This window comes from Seriola aureovittata, chromosome 7 (genome assembly GCF_021018895.1).
Source record: "Seriola aureovittata isolate HTS-2021-v1 ecotype China chromosome 7, ASM2101889v1, whole genome shotgun sequence".
Taxonomy (NCBI): Eukaryota; Metazoa; Chordata; class Actinopteri; order Carangiformes; family Carangidae; genus Seriola; species Seriola aureovittata.
The window spans coordinates 29,229,800-29,255,624 of record NC_079370.1 but is presented as its reverse complement, the minus strand read 5'-3'; the positions used below and the strand labels follow the sequence as shown (position 1 = coordinate 29,255,624).

The 25,825-nt window shown below is 39.2% G+C and overlaps 1 protein-coding gene across 5 annotated transcripts in view; it reads right to left on the bottom strand.

Annotated features, from left to right (window-relative positions):
* Window positions 1-25,110, bottom strand: part of cdk14 (cyclin dependent kinase 14) — a 298,616-nt gene extending 273,506 nt beyond the window's left edge. For 4 of the 5 annotated variants that reach the window (XR_008828208.1, XR_008828207.1, XM_056380004.1 and 1 more), the window contains exons 1-2: window positions 24,297-25,110; window positions 11,869-11,900 (exon numbers count right to left, since the gene is read on the bottom strand). Coding sequence is in view for 3 of the 5 variants with exons in the window: in XM_056380004.1 (XP_056235979.1) it covers window positions 11,869-11,900; window positions 24,297-24,390 (126 nt within the window). In the remaining 2 variants the exon portion in view is untranslated. The remainder of the gene's footprint in view (window positions 1-11,868; window positions 11,901-24,296) is intronic. The other variant, XM_056380003.1, reaches the window with a different exon arrangement.
* Between the last annotated feature and the right edge of the window lie 715 nt (window positions 25,111-25,825).

Here is a 25,825-nt window from a genome sequence, read left to right as displayed (position 1 = left end):
AGAAGCTGGAACCAGGAAATGCCATTTGTACTTGAAAATTGACTGAAGCAGTTATTTTGTTATCAAAATGCAGCATAGCACTGGTTGATCAGTTAAAAAACAAACAGTTTCATCTCTAAATGTTCAGTATATCTCAAACCCATTTAATTTATATTCTTGAATTTTATTGATGGAATGAACTCATTCGATACCACAATGTTGGAACTGGTAACAAACTCATCACAGTGCTCTGATGAAGGCTTGTTTGTGATAAAGCATAAACTGTAAGAACAGAATATTCTAGATAAGAAAAAACAAAAATAGCCTCATTTAAAATGTCTCAAATATTGTCTCAAATACTGCCAGCCTACCTGGCTTTTACATGCTAACACCAGAGCTGATATAAAGACAAACCACTTAAAGAATCCTAAATAAAACATCCAATAAAGATGGCAGTTGTATCCTGTCTTTCCCCTGAAACAGCCAATCATCTGGTTTACAACAAAAGACATTAACCCAAATCAGCGTTGTGAAACCTTCATAATGTGTAGTAGATGTATAACCTGTAAACTTTATTTTGGGGCAAAGTCACCAAACTTTTGAGGTGTTTTTTATATATAAGATTTGACTGATTCTACCTATGCATGTCCCAAAGAAAGTGAAGTTACAGTTCTGGTCTCTCAACTCCATCTTACATTGCATGATATGCAGTCCCATTTAGAGCACTCATTATCCGAATTTAGTAATCTAAAAAACGTTTGTGTCTGGATCAGAGTGATTCAATCCAATTTTGCTTTGAAAAACCGGGTAAGTAAGATGATTACGTGATCCTGGATGGCAAAACAAGGGATTTAAAATCCAGATAATTTTGATAAAGATTAAACATTAACTGGGCCCAGAGGGTTGACATGGAAAGGTGACATTGCACTGCAATGTGAACTGATGGAAGCCATGAGCCACACTTATATCATGAGTGTGGGGAAGACAGTAATCAACACTACAATGTGCTCCACTCTCCAGGCTTAACCGCCTCCAACCCACCTCATCCTCTCATGCTTTCATCAGAGGTCTTTCATCTCTGCTGATTCACAGGCTGATGGGGCCTAATGCCTTTTTTCCTCCTCCTCAGTCATTTTTCTGAGGCTCTGTTGCTCAAAACTTTATTGAATTCATATCAAGGTTTACCATCCGTGACCACGCGGGACATAAAAGCCAATGGATCTACAGAAGACAGAGCTTTAATCAGCAGCCTTTTCTTTGCCATTTCAGGGGACGCTGTCAATCCGACACACTGATTGGAACCGTCAAAGCCATTAAAATAAGCATCGCTAATTGAACTTCAACCAGAAAAAAAGAGACTCTGCCTCCTATGTACTCTAATTTTGTAATAGGAGATGCTTCATCCAATAGCCAGTCATGTTTATGAACAGGAGTGATGCTGCAACCAAAGACAAGGAGGGAAATCCACATATACACTCACCTCAATGTAAATAGACAGTATAGCTTATGAAAACAGGCAGAGCAGATGCTGGCAGCATATCTGAATATCATCAGGGCTTAATGGTCTGAGAGACATGTTTGCTAAATGTGATCAAAACTGTCATTCACCCTGTGAGGCAGTCTCACCAGGGAAAACACATAAATAATCGGCCGTTTTATCCACTCTGATTCCTCTTCAGCTTCTGTTTCCACATCAGCCGACGATGAGAGTGGGAGGCTAGACAGAAACTGTTAGTTCAATCCTCTATTTTATGTGTTTAATGTTAATGTACAGACCAAGCATGTGTTACCACCCACCACCACAGGAACGAGGAGCACTGAGTGGGAGTAGATGTTTCAGATGTTCATGGTTCTGTGAAAGTACTGTATGTTTTCTGCATAGACACTGGGTATACATGCACACGAGACACCACACAGCCTTCACAATACTTTCCCTGTTTTAAGTCTTCGTCATGGACAAGCTCACATGTAAAAAGCTCATTAAAAAAGCCTGGGTATGCATAAAAATGGCCAAGACAGGTTTCCCTTGGAGGAATCTAGCAGGGAAAATCCCTGTCTTTAACCCCCCACACATAGCTCCACAGCAGCCATCTTAGACGCACGTATGTGGGGAAAAAAATATGGTATGTGTCAATCCGAACCCTGTGCTCCTCCTCAGGCAACATCACAACATTAAAACTTACAGGTAATTCAAAATGAAGAAAACCATTGATTGTTTTTTGATCAAGAAAAATACTGCAGTGATGGTTACAGCTGTCGCAGACCTTGAGAGGCCCCGCCCACACCCGAAATCATAAGTAAGCAAGTAACTGCTCCCCCACCCCCAAACAAGATATGATAAAATGCTCAACATTTTGCATCGCATTTTGATTCAATGTAGAATTCTGATTGCATAAAACACCATCTAACCCCAATCCTAGCACAATGAAGCATATGAATCATAATGAATAAAAGCATAATGAAATTAATACAATTATGCAATTATTAAAAAAAAGCATGGTGAAAAAACCTGGTGCAACTAAATGAAAAAGTCTGGTGCACCAGTGCAAACAATGTAAAAATATATTATGTTATCATAACAGGCTGAACCAATGGGGGCCACAGAGCTACAACACTAAACCTCAGGTAGTAATGATTAAAGTTTTCTTTTAAATTATTGCAGGATGTTGGTTTTCTTTGATGAGAAACTTTGAGCATCCTGTGAAATTGGAACATAGAGTGGTGAAAAAAATCTATGCTAATGACAATACAGCAACATATTCACAAAGAAATTTTGTAGTTACATTGATGACGAGTTTCAGACTTTGGGATAATATCATGATGTCTTAGATAAAAACGGACCATACATATGATGCAGGCTGGGGCTGTTAAATGATATTTATACAATAGTTAGTTCCGACCAAGTAATTTGATTGGACGAGAGTCATTCCATGAGTGCTGATATAGAGTATAACAGCACTGGGACTTTTAACTACATGTATCACTCCGCTTTACAGGTGTTCTGTATTTCCAGAAATAACATTTGAATTAAATGATGTCTGGACGTCAGAAGAGGATGAAGGGAAAACACCAGGCTACTTCAGCACACACCTGAGGTAACGTGTAGACAAAGTAGCAAGCTAGTTTGCACTGTGCAGTTCAGGAAAACGTTTATTTGTTGCTTAGCAACAGTCCAGTATCAGTCCAGCTGCAGAACTATTTGTGTTGGCATTGCCAAATAAATGATTAAATAAACAAACAAATCATAATCTGTAGTTGCTTATTTTACTAATATGGCACTTTGTCACTTGTGTGTTGCGTTGCAATGATTCAATTTGCATCAGTTGTTGAATCACATACTTCAAAATCCCGAAAGAACGCCCTCTTACAATGCTGCCATTTTGCTTTTGATATCAGAGAAATTCCACATCTGTGGACCATTCAGAGCAGTTTACCGTCCCTCTCTATGTGCCTGTCATTCACAGTGTGCAAAGCTGCAATATGCCTGTGCTCACTGGCCAATCACAACATGTAATCAACCCTCACTGATCCAAGTCCACTTTGTTTTGTGTATTTGTGCATGATCAGTAAAGTCAGAAGTCATCTCCCCATTACACACCACTCCATCCCCCTAAATTCATTCAAGTCCTGTGGGTACTTCACTGACCAATGTTGATTGATGTGCCATCCACAGAAGAGGTGCTGCCATAACCCTCAACAGTAGGGTGAGTTGTAGTTGTTTTTTTGTTTTTTACTGTGACATTACATTACATCTGGTCTCACATAGCCACAGCTCTCGCCACAGCCCCATGCCAGTGCTGGAGAATGGTACAGAATGGTAAATGCTATAGGGGAAGAAAAGCTCTGCTTGTCCCTAATTTCTTTAAACCAACTGTTCTGGGCGCACTGAGCCCAGGATACAATGACAGTGTCTCTGCAAAATAGTGTTGGAGGAGGAACTTGTTTTGTCATTCAAAAGGGTTATTCCCTGCAAAGAAAACACCTCAAAAAACAGCAAAGACGTGTCGACTGTGGGATTGCCTATGAGCCAGATCTTCATCTAAACGTTTTGAAAATGATTTTGAGAATGTAACAGGCACAGGAAGAGGAAAGGGAGGAGAATGCCACCTGAAATAAGTACCCAATAGCATGCGGATACCTACAGCCTGCATCCAGTGAGTAGGACTACATTAGATCTCACCTCTCCCAGTCCTGTCAATAGTAAGCCCAGTAGTAGTTGTATCATTTTTAATGGTTAATTAAAAATAGAAAAAAAGAACCATCTGCAAAAACCAAAGACCAATGACCTCTTGCATCATTTAGACCGGAGGATATATTGACCTACTGTGATGCCATTAGCCAGCTGCACATTTTATGTTATAATATCAAACCTAGGAAAGAAAAGCAATGAGAAACTTTGCTCCCCTTCTGTCTGAATGTAGACTCAGAGCTCTGAGTCTGATCAGCCACCTTTATGGTTTAAACAGACGCATATTTTCCTATTCACTATGATGAATGATAATCAGTTCAACAGGCACCAGTGGCAAACAAGCTCTCCATCTCTGTCTGCTTCTCTCAGACACACAAACACATGAACATACACCATCATGTCCTGCAAAATGTTCACATGCTGTCACTGTGCACCATCATTCAGTCTCTTAAAAACATTATGTTGCAGGAGGCTTTTTCCCTCTAAGATTCTTTAAATTCTTCTTTAGCAGAAAGGCCCATTTATAGCAAATGGCCCAAGCTGATTCCCATGGCACTGACTTCTGGAAATGGTCTGCTTCACGTTGTTTCACCACAAAAGTCCCGTCCTGAATGAGAGCATGGGCTATCTTCTTATCTAAATAAGCACAGGAAATTTTGCCAAATATAAATGGCATCTTTGATATCTAAGCTCCCATGGGCCTTTGCCGGCAACAATAAAAGACTTCTCCATGGTTCTCTTAATGGGAAAATCTTTCCTCATTCCTCAGCGCCCCATCTACACACACCACCACACTACAGCTGAAACTGCAGTTTCAATGCAAACACTCTCTCCTCCTGGTGAGGAGGAGACACAACAAATCAGATGGAGCTAAAACAAAACAGTGCTGCATATTTCAGGTTTCTTAGAGGTTTAAGCACATAATGCTGTTTTTCAGAGATGTTCAGAGATTACTATTAATACTGCTCCTTCTTCTGATAAAAGCATCTGCTGCTCAGAAATAGTAAAACTGAAAAACAGGGAAGTTAGAAAGTGGTCTCCTTCACCACTCAACAATAACAGCCACTAATGTTGGTGTAACAATAAGCATATCCAATTAGAACCTTTGTATCTAGCATTTGTATCTGCCACTTTTTCTGACATTTGATTCATTTGTGTTCTGTATAGTTTTGTAAGTTTTTGATATCAGTGCCAACACAGCACAGAACTGCTGCTCAACCAGTAAAGTGGCTGGGCCAGTTTATCTGTCAGAATTAGCTTCATCACGTTACAGTACCACCAAATATATTATGTTTGAGGTGATTTAAAAGTGCTATATGTAAGTTTTTGCTATAGCGACATAGCTAATGTAAGCATTAACAACTGGTTATTTACCAGTCTAGAAAAAATGTTCAGAGTTCAGCATCAAACTTCATTTCTTTACTCACTAACAGCTGTCTCCAGAGCAATGTTATTTAAAAAGTTATCTTATTTTACCTTCTTTTCTTCTACTGAATTTAGCATGCTAAATCAATTAGCTCCAACCCATCCTCATAATACTATGTTTCATTTTGAATGGCCGTAGTGTCCAGTCTGCCCTCGAGTTGGAGGAAGAAGAAGAAGATTCTAACCTGTTGTCTTGGAAACGCATCCCCATCACCACCACATACTCCCAGGAGGAGAGAAAACTTACATAGAGCACCTTTTAAAAAAAATTCAGGAATCTTTATCAAAGACCATTGTTTATGTTATAAATGTATTTTTTTTTAAACTAAATAACAGCCAACATATCATCATTATTTAACACTTAAATATTGAGTGTATTGGTATCTCTATTGTCTACAGTTAGAAAAGTTTCTTGACTTAGACCAGTAAATGAGTCCATTGACTTGAGTTAATCTGCAGCCATTTTGAGAGTCTTTTAACTCAGTGTGTGATTTAGCTGTTTACTAAACCAACATCAATAATATTGACCAGACTAAAACGTACCTTTTCATGACAGTAGCAGCAGCAAATCTCTCTTAAACTCAGGGCCTGTCCTGTCTCATCATTTTGTGCTGTCTGTCTTTCCTGTTCTGAATGTCTCTCTCCTGCATCTTGATGCTCTCTGCCTGGACATCTTCACCTTTGTCCTTCCTGGCTAAGAGGTTTTAGGATTATTCTTCTGAGCTGACACTAAGACATATCAAATGTGCAGTATGGAAGTAAAATATCTAAAAATCACTTTGAACAAAAAATATTTATGATTGGGTGACAATGGCACACTCCAATGACAATGCAGAATACTGAACAGCCGAAAGTGCACATACATCGCATGGTGTAATTAGTTTTTTTACTTGCTGCTGCTGCCTCTTAAGCTTCATGTGGAAGTTTCCACACACATCTGCACATGCCTGCAACACGTGCAGTATCATAACTGATCTCACAGCGCTAGTCAAGGACAGCTCGAAAAGCACACTTTGGTTATAGCTAAAGGACACACATGGAATACCTGTTAGAGCAACACTTATAGAGAATTAAGATTTATTTCTTTCAGTGTTATTTAGAACCAAAGACTTGCCCATAAGCAAATGTATTATATGAACATAGGCTATTTTTTTCTAATTTTCCATATATGAAGCATATATATATATATATATATATATATACTTTATATAAAATAAGACACAGCTTATATGTAAAAAGTATATGTAAAATCTAATAGAAATTGGAACAATTTCATATAGGCCAATTGACATATGATATCATATATGTCTAGCACACACAAATATGTTATCTTATGTATGTATAATTATATTGTAGACATATGTTACATAAATGTTGGGACATTCAAGGTGGTGGAGACGTTTCTTCTGTTCTACAGACAAAATCTCACTTCCCTACAGTTCCTCACTGTTCACACCTGGAGTCGATCCTTCCCCATGACCTCACTGACCAGTTAGTGTTGGTCAGTGTGTGACATGTGACCCCCAGGGACAAAACCATATCTCCTTATTTGTTCTTTGTCTTCTCTCGTTTGCCTGCTCAGGAGCAGCAGCTTCTTTTTTCCTCTCGTCTCTTCGAGGAGCAACCAGGGTCCCAGCACCAGGTCAGCACAAGGCTACTTGGAACAACAGCTTTCCTGCAGGCCTGCTCACAGCAGTCTCTCCCACTCTGTTTTTCAACACAGAGTGAACAAGTTAACTTTAGTGCCAGCAGCTACAACACAAAGTCTGCCAGCTGATTTTCCAAGCAACAGGAGCCACAGCGGAGTTAGTGTGGAACAGCTAACTCTGTAAGAAGAACAAAGAGGAAACCAGCTAACTTTCTCAGCCAGACAGGACCTCACTCCACCAGGAAGCCTCCCAACTCACTGGACTCTTCAACAACACTGGAAAGGACCTCTTTGTTTTGTTCCAAGGACTGGGTAATGTTAACTGACTGGGTATAACCTCACCTAGCACAGCACAGCTAAGTAGCAGAACTCTTAACCTTTGATAATGTACATGTTGGTTAATGTCTTGTTGTAACATTTGCTTAGGTTGTGGTTAGTCACACAGTTAATTGGGTATTTGTATGTTCACAAACATACCTGTAGTATGTCTCAGTTCTACAACATGCATGTAGCTAACCTTCTCTGTCTAACCTGGTACCCTTAGACTACATCAGCCATGCTAACAAAGACACTCACACCTTCCCTCCCCCACACAAAAGGTGGTTCCTTTGTTTATCGCCATCTTGTGGCCTTGTTCAGGCCATGTGGTCACAGCGACCATTTTGAATTGGTCATCTTGCCTTTGTCTGTGTCCCCCACAGACACACACCCATACACACACACACACCCCTTATTATTTAATAGGAATGTTTTTAATATTAATATTTTCTTAATGTATGATAGCCAATAAATTGATAAACAACCAAAGGTCCAACATATGGTTTCCCGCTCGTGAGGCAGAGCATAGGCCAAACATAAATATATATCCATCCCAAAGCCTGTTAGTATATGTCGATATATACAGTTGTCAGTTGTCCAGTAGGGTCCAAAAGACCACTTTCCCAGAATGGGAAGATAGACATTAAAATTAACTAGAAAATTCCTGGAGAAATTTTGAATCTGTCTGCTGCTTGGATAGTGTACTTCACTCCTCACGTTTCAGTCTGTACAAAGGACATTACTTTGGGTTTCATTCATGTCGTAGAGACTTATCCCTACACTGACCTGGCCAAAATGACCTCACAATCATGGTTTTTAATCAAAATTGTCCTCACAAAAGAAAGACATGTACATACATGCAGAGAACCACACATCAACACGCAAACACATGTACACGAAAATAAACTGTGTTGATTTGCCTTAGAGTTGCTCTGATACCTGAGTTAAAAGGGTAAGAATTAATGAGTCTAATTAGCCAATCAGAATCACTTTGTATTGCAATCAATGGGAGAGGTGGAGGGTACTCAAATCACTTCCTCAAAAACCATATAAGGATATCAGAATGAGACCAAAACTGGGTGATACAGAAAATAAAAAAACCTCTACATTTTCAATATAATTAATTAAAGTTGGGAATTGTGGAATTTAAAAAGAGTTTTACTTTTTTTGAGGGAAATTTTCAGGGATGACAGTTAGAGTTTGCAGTTGGCTCCGGTTAGCGAGTGGAGCTGTGCCTAAAGTAAGACAGCAGACATCGCTGAAGATGTAATAAACATCACAATCCCCTACACTAAAGTCACAACAACACCGCACCGAGCCAGCAAGAGAGAGGGAGAGAAAGAGAAGCTACTGCTAACTGCTAAGCTAAAGTAATTAGCACATCTGAACAGCACGTAAACAACTTCTGAGTTAGTGAAAGCGCTGGAGCACAACTAGTGTAAGTTTAAATGTACAGCAGCTAGTTAGACATTGTGATGAAAAAAGAGCAATATTAACTGTGTTCAGATAGAGCAGCAATAAACTTTACCAGTAACCGAAACTGACTAGAGATGGGACACCACACTGACGTCAGCACATCAACACGTGAACAGGTCACTATTATTAGTGAAAAGACATCAGTAGAAGTAAATCACTGTGTAAAAATGTTCTCAGATAAAAGTACAAAGTAAGTCAGTTAAAATGTTTCTGAGTAAAAGTGTTACTGCGTTACATTTGAAAATGGGGAGGGAGGGTTAACCATATAATAATATGAATGATGATACAACTATAAAATTAAAGAACATCTTTAGGTTACCAGCTATATCAGTTCCCAGGTTAGAACAGCAATGAAATCAACCAATTAATTGTTGGACACTTTGGAGCCTGAGCATATACCTGATAATTACTAATATACTCAGCTGGCAATTTATTATTAAAATAATTTCAGACAGTTGTTGATTCAATTGATCACTGTGGAGGATGTAGTGTATATTACATTATACAGAGGTGTTTGTGTTATTTAGCCTTCCTTCAGTGATAAAAATGGGCTGGTGGGGGTGAAGGGTGGGGGTGGTGGTGATGGTGGTGGTGTGTGTGTGTGTGTATTGCGGTCTATGGGAGAGCTACTATGATGGTTGAACAGTTCCTGTAGCTCAAAGCTCAAAGTAAATTCAATATGTCTGCTGCTGTATTTACTGTTGCACTGTCCAGTCTGAACTGTAATCTCTCTCTATGAGCACTAACTGTAAACAGCTTTCTGCCTGTGTGTATGTGTGTATGTGTGTATGAGTGTATGTGTGTCTATGTGTGTCTGTGTTTGTCAACTTCAAAGAGGTCAAAGAGTCTCTTAACGAGCTGGTTCAAACGCCTGTGTAAAGCTGAAAAACACAGAGCTTACTCAGATCTGGATGTGATTTTGGTTTAGCGAGCCTCTCAAACTACTGCTATTTGAACCATGAGCGGACCAAGGCCAGCACAAGATCTTCATGCACTGCATATCTGATTTTGGCATTTCTAGAGCCAAAAAGATGGACACAGGAGCAAATTACAAAAAAATGTCACTCAGGAATGTTCTCAGGAAATTAGCTCCTGAAATTGTATTTCAGTTAATGGAAGAGGTGGAGGGGACTCCCATCGCTTTGAGGCTCAAGTTCAAATTCTGTAAGTCTCTGTGTTAAGGTAGACACATTCTATGAAACAGGACAAATGTTTCTATCGAGGAAGCTGTGATGTGTGATGACTGAAATATGTGGCCGTAAAGACGAGTTCACAAAATGTTTTTCAGAGGAGTTCTAGAGCTTCTCCCACTCTGGCAATGCCATGCAATACACACCCATTATAAAGTCTGAAACTGAAAATGACACAAAACGTGTAATGTGTATCAAAGCTGAAGTTTACATGATCAGTTTTTATCAATCTTCCCAGATGTTCTGAAAAGCATAGAGTGAGTGGCTTTGACCCACAGTGGCTTGAGAGATAATGAAAATATAATAATTATTATTATACATAATTAAATAATCAATATTTTTATATTAACTATTGTAGATAATTACATGCAATGTGCAAACTCTCAGAGAATTATCACCAACTGCAGTTCCCCTCAAGTCAGTGGAGCTTTTTAGTGTCTTACTGCGCACTGTTTTGGTTTTACACCCTGCATCTTTACTGTTGGTTCATCTGTACTGGTTCAGCCTCACAGCTCTAATCAACCTCATTTCCAGCAGCAAGTAACTGTTTTCATTGAAAAAGCTCTGATAAACTCACTACCTGCTCAACAGCAAACACCAGACAGGTACAGTTAGAGACCCGCAGGTGAACACGGTGGAGCAATCAGCAAGCTGAGGCAGTGACTGAACTTTCAAATTAAGACACTTACATGTAGCACCTCATAAATAACATGGTTGTGGTTGTGACACAGTTTGTAAACAGGAGACACCAGAGATACGGCAAGCGGACAAACATCTGAAAGAAGCATCAAAGCGGCAACTTCCAGTCAGGACTTTCACAATAAAACCATAGAGGAAACAGGATTGTCGACTGTGGTTCTACACCAAAAAGATCATCATATGATCTTTTGGCCAGCTCGCCCACCCCTACTATCATCACGTGCCTCATCCCAAATATTCCTACATTTTCCCCACATTTTTCCCCTATAGCAAATGAGCACAAATACTATTATATTCATTTGTACAGCAGATGCAATTAATCTCACATCGCTATACTGTGGATGCACTGCCTGGAGTATAAAGGTTTCCAACTAGAAACACATTTATTTAAATGTTCTTGATATAACATCCACCTGTCTCCTTTACACAACAAACAATACATTCATTTTGAATTATACCCTCAGAATGTGGCAGGGGAGTGGGGGCATTTTTAAGACTGAACCTGCATCATATAGAACAGCAGAAACATGAGGACTGCAATGGATAAAAATGACAAAAATGTACACAAAATGTGAGAAAGTCACTTGAGCACAGGTCTGGAGCCATTGGTATTCTTACACAGAGGGAATGTGTCTGGTGCATGTGCTGATGTCTCATTTGGCAGGCCAGAGGAACACTGTGATGGTGACTAACCCTGAGGGACATCTCTGAGATGAGAGGGAAAACCCGTATGCTCCACACATGAATACATTAATGAATTACACACCATATGCACCAAGTTATAGCAGGATCCACATCCAAAAAAAAACAGCAATGCAGACTGTTCTGACAACATCTGGCCAACAAGACCTTGATGAATAATACTAGCGGGAACTACTGCGTGGTGCAGGCCTCAAGGCCAGTGATATCAAGAGCTCCCAAATATTCACTAATATTCAACCTACCTCATCAAAGCCGCTGTCCTCCTTCTTGAAAGCTGCAAAGAGAAAGGAAGAGAGAGTCAGGCACTTGGCTATATTGTCTTCTTTTCAAGAATAAACAAAATAAAAAAAAGTCTAATGGTCGAGATGCAGCTCTGCACGCAACCTTGTCAATGTGCTGAAATTTGTCAGGAATTCATTTTGTGCTCATTAAAGCGGTGCAGGCCTTGGTTTGGTTTGAGCTGGTGACAACTCACTTTTCTCATGGAGTTTCATTAGGGCAGGGGGTATGAGAGAGACAGAGAGAGAGAGAGACAGAGAGACAGAGAGAGAGAGAGAGAGAGAAAGAGAGAGAAAGAGACAGAGACAGCTCATTTTATCATATTTCATGTCAAGAACTTTCTACACTGTTTAACCTGTGATGTCACAGTTAGTTAATCCTCCATGGATTCAGGCAGCTCACATTTGGGTGGTATTTACAGAATGACATCATGTCTGCATACACTCACCACCTGAGATCACAGCCTCAACATACACTCACCACCTGAGATCACAGCCTCAACATACACTCACCACCTGAGATCACAGCCTCAACATACACTCAACCACCTGAGATCACAGCCTCAACATACACTCACCACCTGAGATCACAGCCTCAACATACACTCACCACCTGAGATCACAGCCTCAACATACACTCAACCACCTGAGATCACAGCCTCGACATATAATGGTTGTGAAAAGCCTTCAACATAGAAAAAAAACCTGTTGACCTTGACTTAAGAATACTTTATCACAGATGCTGTTTCCACACTTTCTAGATGAAAATTTATTTTGATGAATATTAGAGCTGTAATGACTTATAATAATAATAAATTTGTCAATCGACAGAAAATTAATGAGCAACTATTTCGACAATTGATTAATATTTTTTGTCATTTTTTAAGAACAGTGTTTCCCATACATTGATCTATTTGTGGCGTCTCACCACAATATCAAGATTGAGCACCACATATTGATTTATTGATTTAAAATTTTACTACTTCAAATAGGGTTGAACAATAAACAAAACATGATTGAAATGACAAAGAGGGCCAAGTGCAATATCCAAATTGCAGGAGCTGCAGTTTTTTGATAAAGGTAAAATGTTTTGAAACAGACTATAAATAAAGCACGTGGAGCTACAGAGATTCTTCAAGACCCAACAAATATCAAATTATCATCTTTTTTTTTTTTCAGTGAAAATTAAATGAAAAATGACCATTCACACAACTGCAATGTCACAATATGATTTTTTGCATATTGTTGTCCTAATTTCAAATAAATTCACATTGATTCGCTGAGCCCCTCCCCTCTCTCTTTCTCTCACAAACACATTGACAACACAGCTGTCTGTGATAGTCGGACTGGCCATCAGAGACACCGGGAGAAGTCCTGCCATATCGGTGGGCTAGCGACTCATAGTCAGATAATCCATAAAGTTTTAACCATCCCTTTCTGTCTCTCTCTCAAAAATCTATTGTTCCAGAGTATGCGTATGTTGGTACATGATCCCAAACAAACCCAGACAAATAAAAATACTGATTATAGCCAGTACTTAGATGATAATGATCTGACAGTGATCCCACTTTTACCCTTACATGTGATCTGTATCTGGTTAATGATCTGATCACAGGCTTTTACATTTGGTATTAATAAGTTTCATCTTTGTCTTGATTCTGCCATGACTGTGATCAGATCTCAATATGCAAATGAGAAGAAGAGCTGCAGACCTCTCAACAAACATGTCACGTCCCAGGTCAAGGGACTGTAATGCAGGATACTCGAACAACAGACAGCCAAGGCTAACCACATTAATTCTACTAATGTTACTTATACTGGTTATCAAAGCCACTGGAGAGGCTTGCTAGCACTAGTGTTACAACGGTTTCCCCTGTATGTCACGTGACCCTCGTCTTGCACATCTCAGGGACCCAGAGAAGAGATGCTGTACAGGCACTATTTGCCTCTGCAGGAGAGGGGCTTGAGATAGCACACACAGAGAAATAGGGCTATCATTTTTGTACGCATAGTACATTTTTCAGAAAGGTACCCTGTAAAGTATTGAAATGGTCCTTAGGGGGATAACTGCAAAGCTTTGTTGAATTTTAAAGGTACAAAATCATTGCTGACAGCAAAGGGTACATAGTTGTACTTTAAGAAGATGAAGGTTCAGGCAGACGATGCTGCAAATCAGTCATTAAGAATTCTTGATTTAAATAGAGAGTTGGGTTTGTTGTAATAAAACAGGCGGCAATTTCCATTCAAGTCTTGGTCTTGGAATAAGTTTATCAGCTTCATTAACAACACAGCTGGGTGTGCATTTTACTGATTTCAGCTAGTCTTTACATTGTTGTAATGGTTTTAATAATGTCGTAGGGTTATGAGGCAGGCAACACTGAATTATGTAGGTGAATTATGAATTTATATTTCGTAAGTGCACTTTTACTGAACTTTGTTCCCGTTTTGTGTCTGAAAACGAAATTAAATTTTGCTTGGTTGCACTCAGTGATTAGAGAATGGCTCCTTAAGTCTCATGCTTCAGCTTAATTTTGAAAAGCTATACTTTTTGTCATGTGCTGGAACTTTTTTTAAGGACAGCTCAGTTATATCAAAACAATACAGTGACATGCGCTGAAAATGGATTAGTTTACATATAAATATATGTAATATATGTTCATTTTGTTAAAAGATGTAAACTAATTGTCAGTTTTTTTAAATAAATGGTGGTCAATAACTGTTAATGATTTTGTCTCTGAATCAAAGGGAATGTTTTTGCCTCATAAAGGTACAAAATGACACGTCGCTTCAACTGCAACTCATAGTGTATGAATCATGGGGGTGTCTCAGTGGCTCACCTGGGAGAACACGTACCACATGGTTTAAGTCCTGACCGCAGCAGCCATGTGTTCGAGTCCGGCCCTCAGCCCTTTGGTGCATGTCATTCCCTCTCTCTCTCCCTGACCTTCCTGTCTCTCTCTCACTGCACCTATCAAAATAAAGGTAAAACTGGCAACAAAAAAAAACCTTAAAAAAAGAAAAAAATAAGGTACCAATTCTGTACCTTTCCAGTGGGTATATTTTAGTAGCGGGACATAAAGGTACATTTTTGTCACTAGGGGTACAGAAAAGTTCTTTTAGAGGTACAGACAAGAAGATACAAAAATGTACCAAGCATAAGCTGTGACATTCATGCTGGATGTATTAACCTGAGACTTGATGCCAGTCTCTAGTAGTTTCAGGCCGTTGACAAAACTATTCTAAAATCATGTTCCTTATAATCATCTCCATTAATTATCCATTATTAGGATTTTTTCCGGCTAAAAGGTGTGTAATGATCTCCCATAAAATAGCCAGTGACCTTTATGACTTCTTAATGTATAATATGTTGCATCCAATGTTTTATTGTAAGGAGAACACACAGTAAAAATCTGAATTGCAAAAGATGTCCCACGCTACTAGAGTATAAAAACCTATTTAACTGTTTGTTATTTCTGAATCCACACTGACAATGCACTGTGATCCTCACATTAATTGCAGGGGATGACAATGTTGCAGTGGACATATTATAAGATATAAATAATATTCTAATAAACAATGCTGTATCCGGCTTGACACTTCATTTCTGCAGCTTTGATTTCTAAATCTTTCTCATAGTCCAAGAAGCTTCTGCAGAGTATTATTAAGAGCTAAATAGTCATTTTTCAGCTATTAATATTCTTAATGATGATTATGTTATCTAATGAGAAAGGAGAAAACTGCTGCCTCCTCATTATCAGACACTAAGTACACACACATTCCCCAAAGACCCAAAGTATTAATTTTAAAAAAACAGGTACCATGGGAAATATACATTTTGGGGAAATTTATTTCAATTCAAAATGGGCCAATATTCAAAAGTATCGAATATTGCGATATTTCCAGATATATTTTTCATAATATTCACAATATCAACAAAGAAAACACCTGAAACATAAAAGTCAATAATATAATTTGGCCTGGACTATAGCGAGGTATAGATTTTGGATATCAACTTCAACAAGCTGACTCAGTGTTAGTTTTGTGTGACCAACAGTACAGGAGCATGGCGGCTGTGGGACGTCTTGCTTTTCATCCCAGCGCCCATGTTAACAGATTAGAGCACACTGCCTGGTGAAGCGTCTCAAAGCTGCGTCGTGTGATGTACAGATTCGGCATCTCGCCTATTTTTCACACTTGACACGCATGTCTCCCGCAAAAATAGAAAAAGGAAAGACCTGTTGATGTCATATTGACATAATTCCAGCAACATTACATAAATTTGACACCTTCTACTATAGTTTATATATATTATATATTTATATATGTCAAGGCTGAATCAGAATATGTCACAGACATTTTTATTTATTTTTTACCATTTTAGCAGCTGCATGATGCTCGTGCTAGCTTGTGCATTGCGGTTGCATCACGTGATCTAGAGATTCCGTGTCTAAAGCATGTGTGAGGCAGGAAGTGTGTCCGCTCTAACCTGTTAACGTGCGCTGAAATGAAAACCAAGACGTTCCGCAGCTGTGACGCATCCACTGTGTTCCTGGCCTTAGGACATATTCACATTAGAGAAAAGCATGCCGTGGGATAATTGTGTGTTTTGTGCTGCCACGACTCTGTGTCTTTTGACCACAACATGCTCATTACATGTGACTTTTTACATGATATGAATAAAAATATGTTTTGAAAAGAAAGATTTACATGATTTAATGCTCTGAAAAGACATTAGTTTTCTTCTGCTGTACATTTTATACTGTATTTTCTTCACCCTCTGTTTGAAACGCTCTGTTAGAGCTCAGAGCTCTTTAAGGCCCCCCTCCTCCCTCTGGAGCTGGAGCCCAGTGTGCTCTGATTGGTCAGCTTGCCAGCAACTACCATGGCAACGACATGTTCTGCACGTCTTGTGTAAACAAACTTTGGATGACAATATTCATAACTTGGAATACTCTTATAAAAAAAAAATTTTTTTTCTTTTTTTTTATGTGTGGTCAGACAAAAGGAATTAGATGTAATGGAGGAACAGACAGATGGGCGACAGGTAGGGAGTCTGCATCGCTTCACCTCCTGCTGGTTTACGATGCCGGTAAATCTGAATGAATTTTACGTTAGTGAGCATAGTTATTGAAAAATGAACTCAGCGGTTAAACTGTGGATAATTTATCCGAGCTTAATAGGTACAGCATATCAACACTGAAAAACATTTAAGCATTTATATCTTTGCTATGCTGCTTCTTACCAACGTGATCAGGTCACTGTAACGCGGTTAACATCCACAATAACAATGCAGACCGACAGGCTGTGAGCCTGAGTCCCCTGTTCGGCCACATCAAGTGTGAACTTCAGAAATAACCGTTGTGAAAATGAAACGTCTAACTGTGCATGGTTTCTGAGCAGTCCTCCTTGAAGTGCGAGCTCACATTATACTGTTTGGAGCAGTGGAGAACCGTGGAAAGATGAAATAGATTTCTGCAGGAAATTAAGAACACTGTCTTTTCGGCATGGCTACAAAACTAATGAAAACTCTTCACCATAAGTAGTTATGTGCTGCGCCCTGTGTGGGGGCGTGCCGAGCTCGCAGGTGGGCAGCACCAAGAGAAGTATTGACATCAATAGGACCAGTAAGTAATGTCTGGACCCCCAACGAGGCGTTTCATACAAAGGAGAAAATTGGGTTTTTACCCTGACAGAGTTTCTCCCTTTGATCTACTCAACTTTGATCCTTGTGACTCTGGAGACCATTTACATGCACAAAAACCTATATAACACACTACAAGTGAGGAAAAACTCAGAAAAGCATAATAGGTCCCCTTTAAAACTTATTTACTGCTTCATACTGCATCTCTCACTTTTAATCAAAGTTGCAGGAACATAACTTTACCCAATGTGTTACCTGCAGAACAGAGAAGAACTTGAATCTTGATGAAGTGTATCTATAGATGGAATATTATCAGATGTATTTAACCTTTATTCATCCAGGATGTTTCACCAAGAACAAAGAATAGGTAAACTATGTCCAAACTCATTCTAGACAAGCCTTTTCTATGTGAGAACTACTGTATGTATGTTCACACTTTAGGTCATTTGCGTAAAGATCTACATCCACATTAAAACAACTGAGGAAAAGCTAAATGACATAATCTCTTGTCAGAGGTGAAATAGCCTAAATGGACAGATCCTTCCCCTCCTGCTCTCTGTAATCAGCTGCACTGTACCGTGCTTTAACACAGACTAGTTTATATATTTTTATGAATTTGTTGTCAGACAACTGAATGAGCATAAAAGAGTGATTCTGAGGCGCACCAGCTGCTCATATAAACAGCTACTCCTGCAACACAGGTCACTATGAATTTGTTGTGATTGTGTTTAAAAAAATCTATCAAAAAGTGTTAAAAAATAAAAATAAACATGGCAACTCCTAGCATGACATGTCTAGGTGTAGACTGATGGGTTTTTAGCCTCCAATAGACAATGGGCAGTGACTCTGTGATCATTTAATGAACATTTACACTAAACTGTATGAAAGCTTCAACCAGGAGCCAGTGAAGTGAACAGATTAAAGCCCCACCAATTTTATCAAACGATATTGGCCTATCACAGATATATCTGTATCGGTGCATATATTCCCCTACATGCGCTGATATGAATACTTTTATTAAGAAGCAATTACACATTGGAAATGCGCAGGTCAAGTCAAGTTATATAAGCAGCATTTTATGTATATTTGATCCTTTCTTTTCATTCAATATATATTGTATATAAAATAATAAAGTATAAATATAAATCTGTTCTAGGGCTCTAGAACAGATAATTGAACTGGATCCCAGATTCAAAGGGAGTGGCCACTCACTTGAATGAAAATTGCTCCTCTGGCAGGCAGATCAAAAAACTTTTGTAGTGTCCGGGTTTGCGTCTGTTTTGATTGTCCCGCATGTTCCTGCTCAATTTGGATAAACAGTAACATTACAATTTTTGATAGTTTTTGAGGAATGAAAATAACCATTAAGCTTGCCTGATTGGCTGGTCATTATGTGCCGTCATCCCAGGGAGAAAAGTCTTATCTCACATTTTTCAGGGGAAACAAGACTAGGTTTAAACCTAGTGCTTGGCCTCTTGCAGGCACCCAGCTGCCCTGGCTTCCCATCTACTTGGCTGCACTTCCATTTCATTGACCCTCGCCTTCTGTACAGCAAATAACCTGCATTTATTACATGTATCATCAAAAGGAGGCAGAGGAATAAGACAGACACTGGAAGGGAGAGAGAGATGTCATCGCTAACTGTTTAAGAAAATAGCAAATCTGAATGGTATGTAAACACCAGAAATACCAGCAACTGGAAATGAGACAATATGCTTACTGCAGCTCAGGAATAAAAGCCTTGTTAAGAAATAATGGGTTTCTGTCCAGGCAAATGCTACAGGGCTTTTAATCTGAAATGTTTACAGGAAGTGTTGAGTTTGTATTTACACATAATCTTGTAACTTGAACTATGAAGTCAGTCAGTCAAAATACAGCGAGGCTTCTAATTGAGCTGGCTTTGCGTGGATGTGCTCTTACACGCAGAACTCATGGCCACTCTGCAGCTCCACAGGAGCAGCTGGGGAGTAATTGCCTTGCTCAAGGGCAACTCAACAGCAATAATGAGGCCGGACAAACCATCTCAATCTCAACATTCTCACTCCAGAGATCAAACCAAAGACCTTTTGGCTCCCAGTTGCAGTAACAGAAGAATTAAAGCTTTTCAAGATGGAAAAATTAATGTGTATAAATTGCAGTTAAAAAAGACTAACGTAATGAATGTGGATTTGTTGTGATTTGTTGGCTATGTTAAACCACACAATTAGAGTGAAAATTACCCATCAGTTATTTAATCTCCAGGTCAGGAGCCCAGGGGCCCTTACTGATAGTGCCACAGGTGATTTGTTTGATATTTCATAGACTTTTAATAAAAATTTTTGAGATGTTCCATAATCCCCATATAATCCATCTGAGGCTTCCTCAGTGATCTTAAAAACACAACATGCCACAACATGCTCACACTCACATGTCAAAGCTCATGGTCCAGAAAAAGCTGAGAATCCCTGCATCAGTCCCTTAAACAGCCCTGAAGCAATTAGAATGAAAATATCCACAATGTATTATGTTGCACGGTACCATAATCTGACATGTGATGCAAACCTGCCCACTGGGACCAGTTGGATCAACATTGTTACAAGGACATAAACAGTGAGGCTGACTCTTGAATGTGCTCTGTTAAAGAGCAGAGCGGGGGCCAATCGATGCTCTGATGTGTTGATTTAGATGGGAGGAAAGACAGCCAATAGGAGATGAGCGTCAGCACAGCAGAAAAGTCAATGCCAATCTTTCTTCTCCCATAACATCAACCAAAACTCACTCCTCTTCATCTCTCATCTTTTCTTATACGCTGCATCCAGCTTTTCATTCTCCACACACACACTACACTACACTGCTACAACCCTGAACCCTGGGAAGCTCTATGCTGAGGCAGAGGCACTGTGTATGTGTGTGTGTGTGTTTGTGTGTGCGTGTGCGTGTGCGTGTGTCACGACTGTTGTTCACAGAGTCACATATGAGGTTGCTTTAGCAGCACAGCCTCCATCGATAGATAAGAATTATATTTGAAAAGTGAGAGAGGGATGATGATGATGATGATGATGACTGTGATCATGCACAATCATAAGTTTATCAGAAAGTCCAGCCCAAAGTTTTAATGACGCTTTTCTTTTCTTTTCTGTGACTGAAAAACTGAACGTTTTTTATAGGACTGAATGCTACCCAAAAAAGAAAATCATATTGTGATTATTTTGGCAGATATTGTCAGAATGGTGACTTTACATTTAAAAAAATATAAAAATGATGATGATGTGATTTTCCTTGGGTGTTGTACCAAACTAACATGTTCCCTTATAGGCCTGTAGCACCACAAGACTTCATTTATGGTCTGTTGTGACACATTTTTTCTTTAATTTAAAAAAAAAAAAAAAAAAAATTGCAGCTCCTGCAACTGACCATATTGAGATTTTGATAATGCTTCGATAAATTGTTCAACCTTAGTTTTTTGGTTTTGGACTGACTGAATAAGTCAACTCGGCTTGGATGATATCCAAAATTTTATATCTCAATATAGTCCAGGCCAAATATGATGATATACCATAGCACAATATCGCATGTTGTATTTGTTTCTTTTGTTTTTTTAAAAAGGTACATAATTATATGATTGTATTTTCTGTTTTAGGTGTTTTTTTGTGTAAAACTGCAAATAAATAAATTGAAAAAATAAAATGAAATTTTGGTATTATTGCGATATTCAATGTTATTGAATATTTGCCCAAGCCTAATTTCATCAACCAATCATTTCTCAAATAATCATAAAAACAGGACAGATTAATAAACAACTAGAAAATTCCAGGGAAATTTTGAGTGCCACGGGGGCTACTGCCGGGATGAGTACATGATTTATTTCCAGTGTTCAAAAGTCACCCTGATCATATTCTGGTTTTGAAATATGTCTTGATATAAAAGACTCTGATATAAAACAATGTCACATCCCTCCATCATGTATTATGTGGGAAATATCTCATATTCTGTGTTGTTTTTTTTAATAAAACAAGAGGCAACATGTCTTCAAACTGGCATTTAAAGGGTTAAAATCCTGAAAACTAATAAACATTTGGTAGGTTTGAGCAGAACTGAAGTGGTTTAAGAGATTTATGCAAAAAAAGCAGAAAAAAATATTGATATATGATGATTTTATAGCATTTTCTTTGTGTGTCCTTTTTTGGACGCAAGGAACCCCAGAGGGTACAAAATGTGTTACCAGTGTATAATAGACCTGTAACAGTAACTGACATTAGATTTTAAAAATATGTCAAAAAAGACACTTTCTTGCAGAAATCCATACCTTCAGCTGTAACACAGCCAAAATGATCAGCAAATCAAAAAAGAAAAGTGAAGAAAATGTCCAAAAAAGGACAGAGGGACCCCTGAGGGTTAATAAATCCCATGAACCGCTATTTAAATTACCACTATTATGTTTTTTTCTCTGCTAAATTTAACATTACTGGGGAGGAGAGCAACGCGACTAGAAGTGACAGCGAGAGAGGGCTAGTAGCTTCTCCTCTCCTCTGTCTCAGCGGAGACCGTCACAACTTCATTCACTCTTTTAACAAAACAAAAAAAAGCAACGAAGGAAGCAGTAAATGGACTTACATATTTAAGACCTAACTAAATGTAATTTAAGACCTAACATGTGGCTAATGTAAAGCTAGCAGAGCTTGGAGAGTTGGTTATCTGGTTGCTAGGCGCACGCACGCACGCACACAGGTCAGGAGCTGCCGTTGCCATGGCAATGTGAAAATCTGCCCAGAATTTGGCTTCTACATGGCTTCAAACAACTGCAAATTATGAGAAAACCGTTACTTCTTTTCATAAACCGAAAAGACCGTGCCAGACACTGAAGCCAGAAGTTTCTACAGTCTCTATTTTATTCAGATATTCCTTAAAATGAGTGAGTAAGCTCAGTGCGAAGACAGAGAGAGATTCTTTTGAAAAAAAAAGACGATTACATTAGGTGTCAATGAGAGTGAGACAGGTATTGCTGCCGGACTCGGAACCCCCGTTTAAATTTTGTGCAGACCCTGCCTGTCAAAGTTACATTTTATGAATCCCAACAACTATGTCTACATTTTCAGAAAGAATTATTTGTCTCCTTTTTACGGTTTGGCCGCGAGCTCGAGTTAAAAATAAAAATAAAGGTTATTTTTTACTGCTTCATGCACTCTAGCCAACTGACGCTTTCACTCTAACTTTGAAGAAAAAGTGATTTGCACTCCTCCTTTGAGTGCTCACAGTTTGAAAAGTTTACATGTTATGTAAAAACAGTTCCTGTCTTTTTGAGAGAGCAGAAGTTTTCCTCTGTTTTATAGTTTGAATCACATTTCTACGTGCAGGTATGAGAGAGCTGGGTGACTCAGAAAAAAGGTGAAATTTTGTAGAAAAAAGGTGAAATTTTGTGGGTTTTTAAAAAAAATTTCAATGCATTCCTGATGCATTATTTATTCCCAGTATTTTGGGAATAACTTTGGGAAAAATTTGAATTTTAACACCAAAAGTCATAGCACCCCTTTCGGGATCAAGACGCACGTTTTGATGTATATATTATCGGGGTTTTCTCAAAGCTGCGGGACGAGTTAAGCGCCAAAATTTGGCGGAAGAATAATAATAAGTCTGAGGCACTCCTCTCAGATATTCTAGCTGTAGAGGACCTCGGAGCTGAGCACCCGTGGCACTAATAACAATAGGCGTAAGCTGCAGCCTTACACCGTGTATGTAATTAAATATTTTTAAATCTTTGGACTGTTAGTCAGACGCTCCAGCCACCAATGGCTGGGATCTAACAGAGTGAACAATTAATAATTTAATTGGAAAAAATATTAACACATTATTCAACATTGAAAATAATTATTATCGAAAGATATATTTAGAATCTGTGTATATGTTTCACAATAAAGTCACAAGTTGTAGAACACTGCATGTCAAAAACTAAATGAAAAATAGTGGTTCCACCTCTTTACTGAGAAACAGCTGATCTTACATATTATTGATGGATGATGGTTTTTATTTTCATACCAATGAATACAAGACCAACGACAATCTAAACATGAGACTGGAACGTGTTGAAGATCGAAACTTACAGTGATAGAGTGACTTCAGCTCATAACATAGATGCATCAGTATCAGACAGTTTATATGTCGACTGATGAGCAACAAGAAATCATTCAGATACACAGTCACATTACAGAGTTTGTCCACCAAAGAGCACACACTGTGAGACGTCCAGCTCAGTCCATATTTTGTATGTCTTAGTTTTACTTGATAGAAGACTGATTGGCTGATTAGTTGAATCCACAAAATCGAATTTCTGACATTTTCCTAAGGATCATTTTTAATTTAAGGTCAAGTACATGCCATAGATGATGATGATGATGATGATGATGATGATGATGATGATAATGATTACTACTAGGCCTATAATGATAATGTTTATGGTAAACTGTGACCACATATAAACCACAAATTCTACCGCACATTTACAGCAACATAAATGGAAAATTGTCAATGTTTCCTCAGAACTGTTAAGAACTTGACCGTTTTTAACCATATGAATCTGTCAGGCACCAAAACAGAGGTAACTACACTCTGCTATAGGCCAAATTGATATGTGTTTTCTCTGGCTGTTATCCTCAAACTATGTCCAGACATCACCTCAGTAGGAAGCAGCGGTGCGCTCTGCTGCTGCAGCTGGAGACTCTCTGCACAAAGAGGCTGCTAACGGGTTAGAAAAAGGAAAAGACGTCCCGTTACTCACCGATACTCCTGAAACTCTCCGACAAAGTTCTCCTCAACTTTTTCATTTTGCCGATTTTCTCCGCTGGCTGGGAGGCTGGCATCAAGTCGCACATTTCGTTTTTTCTTTCTTTCTCTCACCGACTTTCGAAGCGGACTGGATGTGTTGAGAAGTCGGTACCAGCGGGGCTTCTTCAGCCCAGCTGCAGCGCGCTGGCAAACACAGGAAACGGAGCCTCGGCGCCGATTCACTTATCTAGTCAGCTATTAAGAACAAATGCCTCCTTGAGATTTTCTCAAAAATGCAACTCGCTACGTTTCCGCAAAGGCAACATAAGTCCGCGCTGAAGCTGAAGCACCCAAACTGGAAACCGTGCCTAATTTACTGCGTCTTTTTCCTGCGTCTGTTGCTTTGTCAAGATCCTACAAAACGAGATCCAGCTCTGACTCCTTTCTTCCCTCAGAGCCCCGGTCGTCCCCTGCTCCACCGCAATATAGATGTCATTTTTGGGATTCTCTCTCTGGTTTCGACCCCGCAGACCCCGCCCTGGATCCGGAGATTGGAGGACATCCTGGGGAGAGCCGTGGTCCTATTTGTGGCGGAGGCTGGCCGTCAGCGAGGCAGCCCCGCCCTCTGATTTGTTGCAGGAGGAGAAATATTTCCACGGGGAGCCAGGTTTGTTGACAGCAGCTCCTGTTTGAAACTGCTGCCCTCTGCAAAACCCGGTCACCGGGCACACAGGGGCGAGGTGTTCCCCCAGCACCAGCTCCATCTGGGTAAAGACTCATTTCAGCTTTGAAGACCACAGCTCAGCTTTATGTGAAGTCACAGGGAAGAAACATATCAAACCAGAGCTGTTGTCTGTTAATAATGGAGATAAATTGGTGAGAAAAATGCACAAAAATATCTTTGGAGTTTTTGATGTGCACTAACACATCATACTGATCATCCTGCTCTTTGTCTTTCTCATGCATGTCATTAAAGTGTTTAGGTTTTATATCATAAAAATATTTTATATAAAATCATCATAATGACCAGCACCATTTTTGATTTCATCAGGATTATCCACTTTCCTGAAAACAACTATTATCTTTTTCTCTGCTCCCCAGTGCTGACAGTTCCTTGATGACAATATTTAGTCACAATAATAACACATTTCCTTGTCAATTAATTTACAATAGTATATAGTTGGGATTAAAGAGATCCAAGCCCTGCATCAGTAATCCCCATCCTGCAGCACTGAGCTCCTGAGCTCTGCTCCGTCTCAGTCATGTGTCTTTATTTTTTTTTGCTGGCTGGCATCTCCAATTTGATCATGTCAGTGCTGCAGTTACACAAGTATTGCAGAGGCATCACAGGAACATTGGTGTAGCAGTGTGTATACTGTCACTGTTTAGATCTGGTCCTCAGTTAAAGACCAGAGTAAGCTTCCTACTTAATCTGACCAAACCCCCCCCCCCCCCCCCCCCCCCCGGGATAACTGAGACAAATGTACAGCTTCATTAGTTTGAATTGGTCCTTCATTATGATGCATTTGCTAGTGATGCATG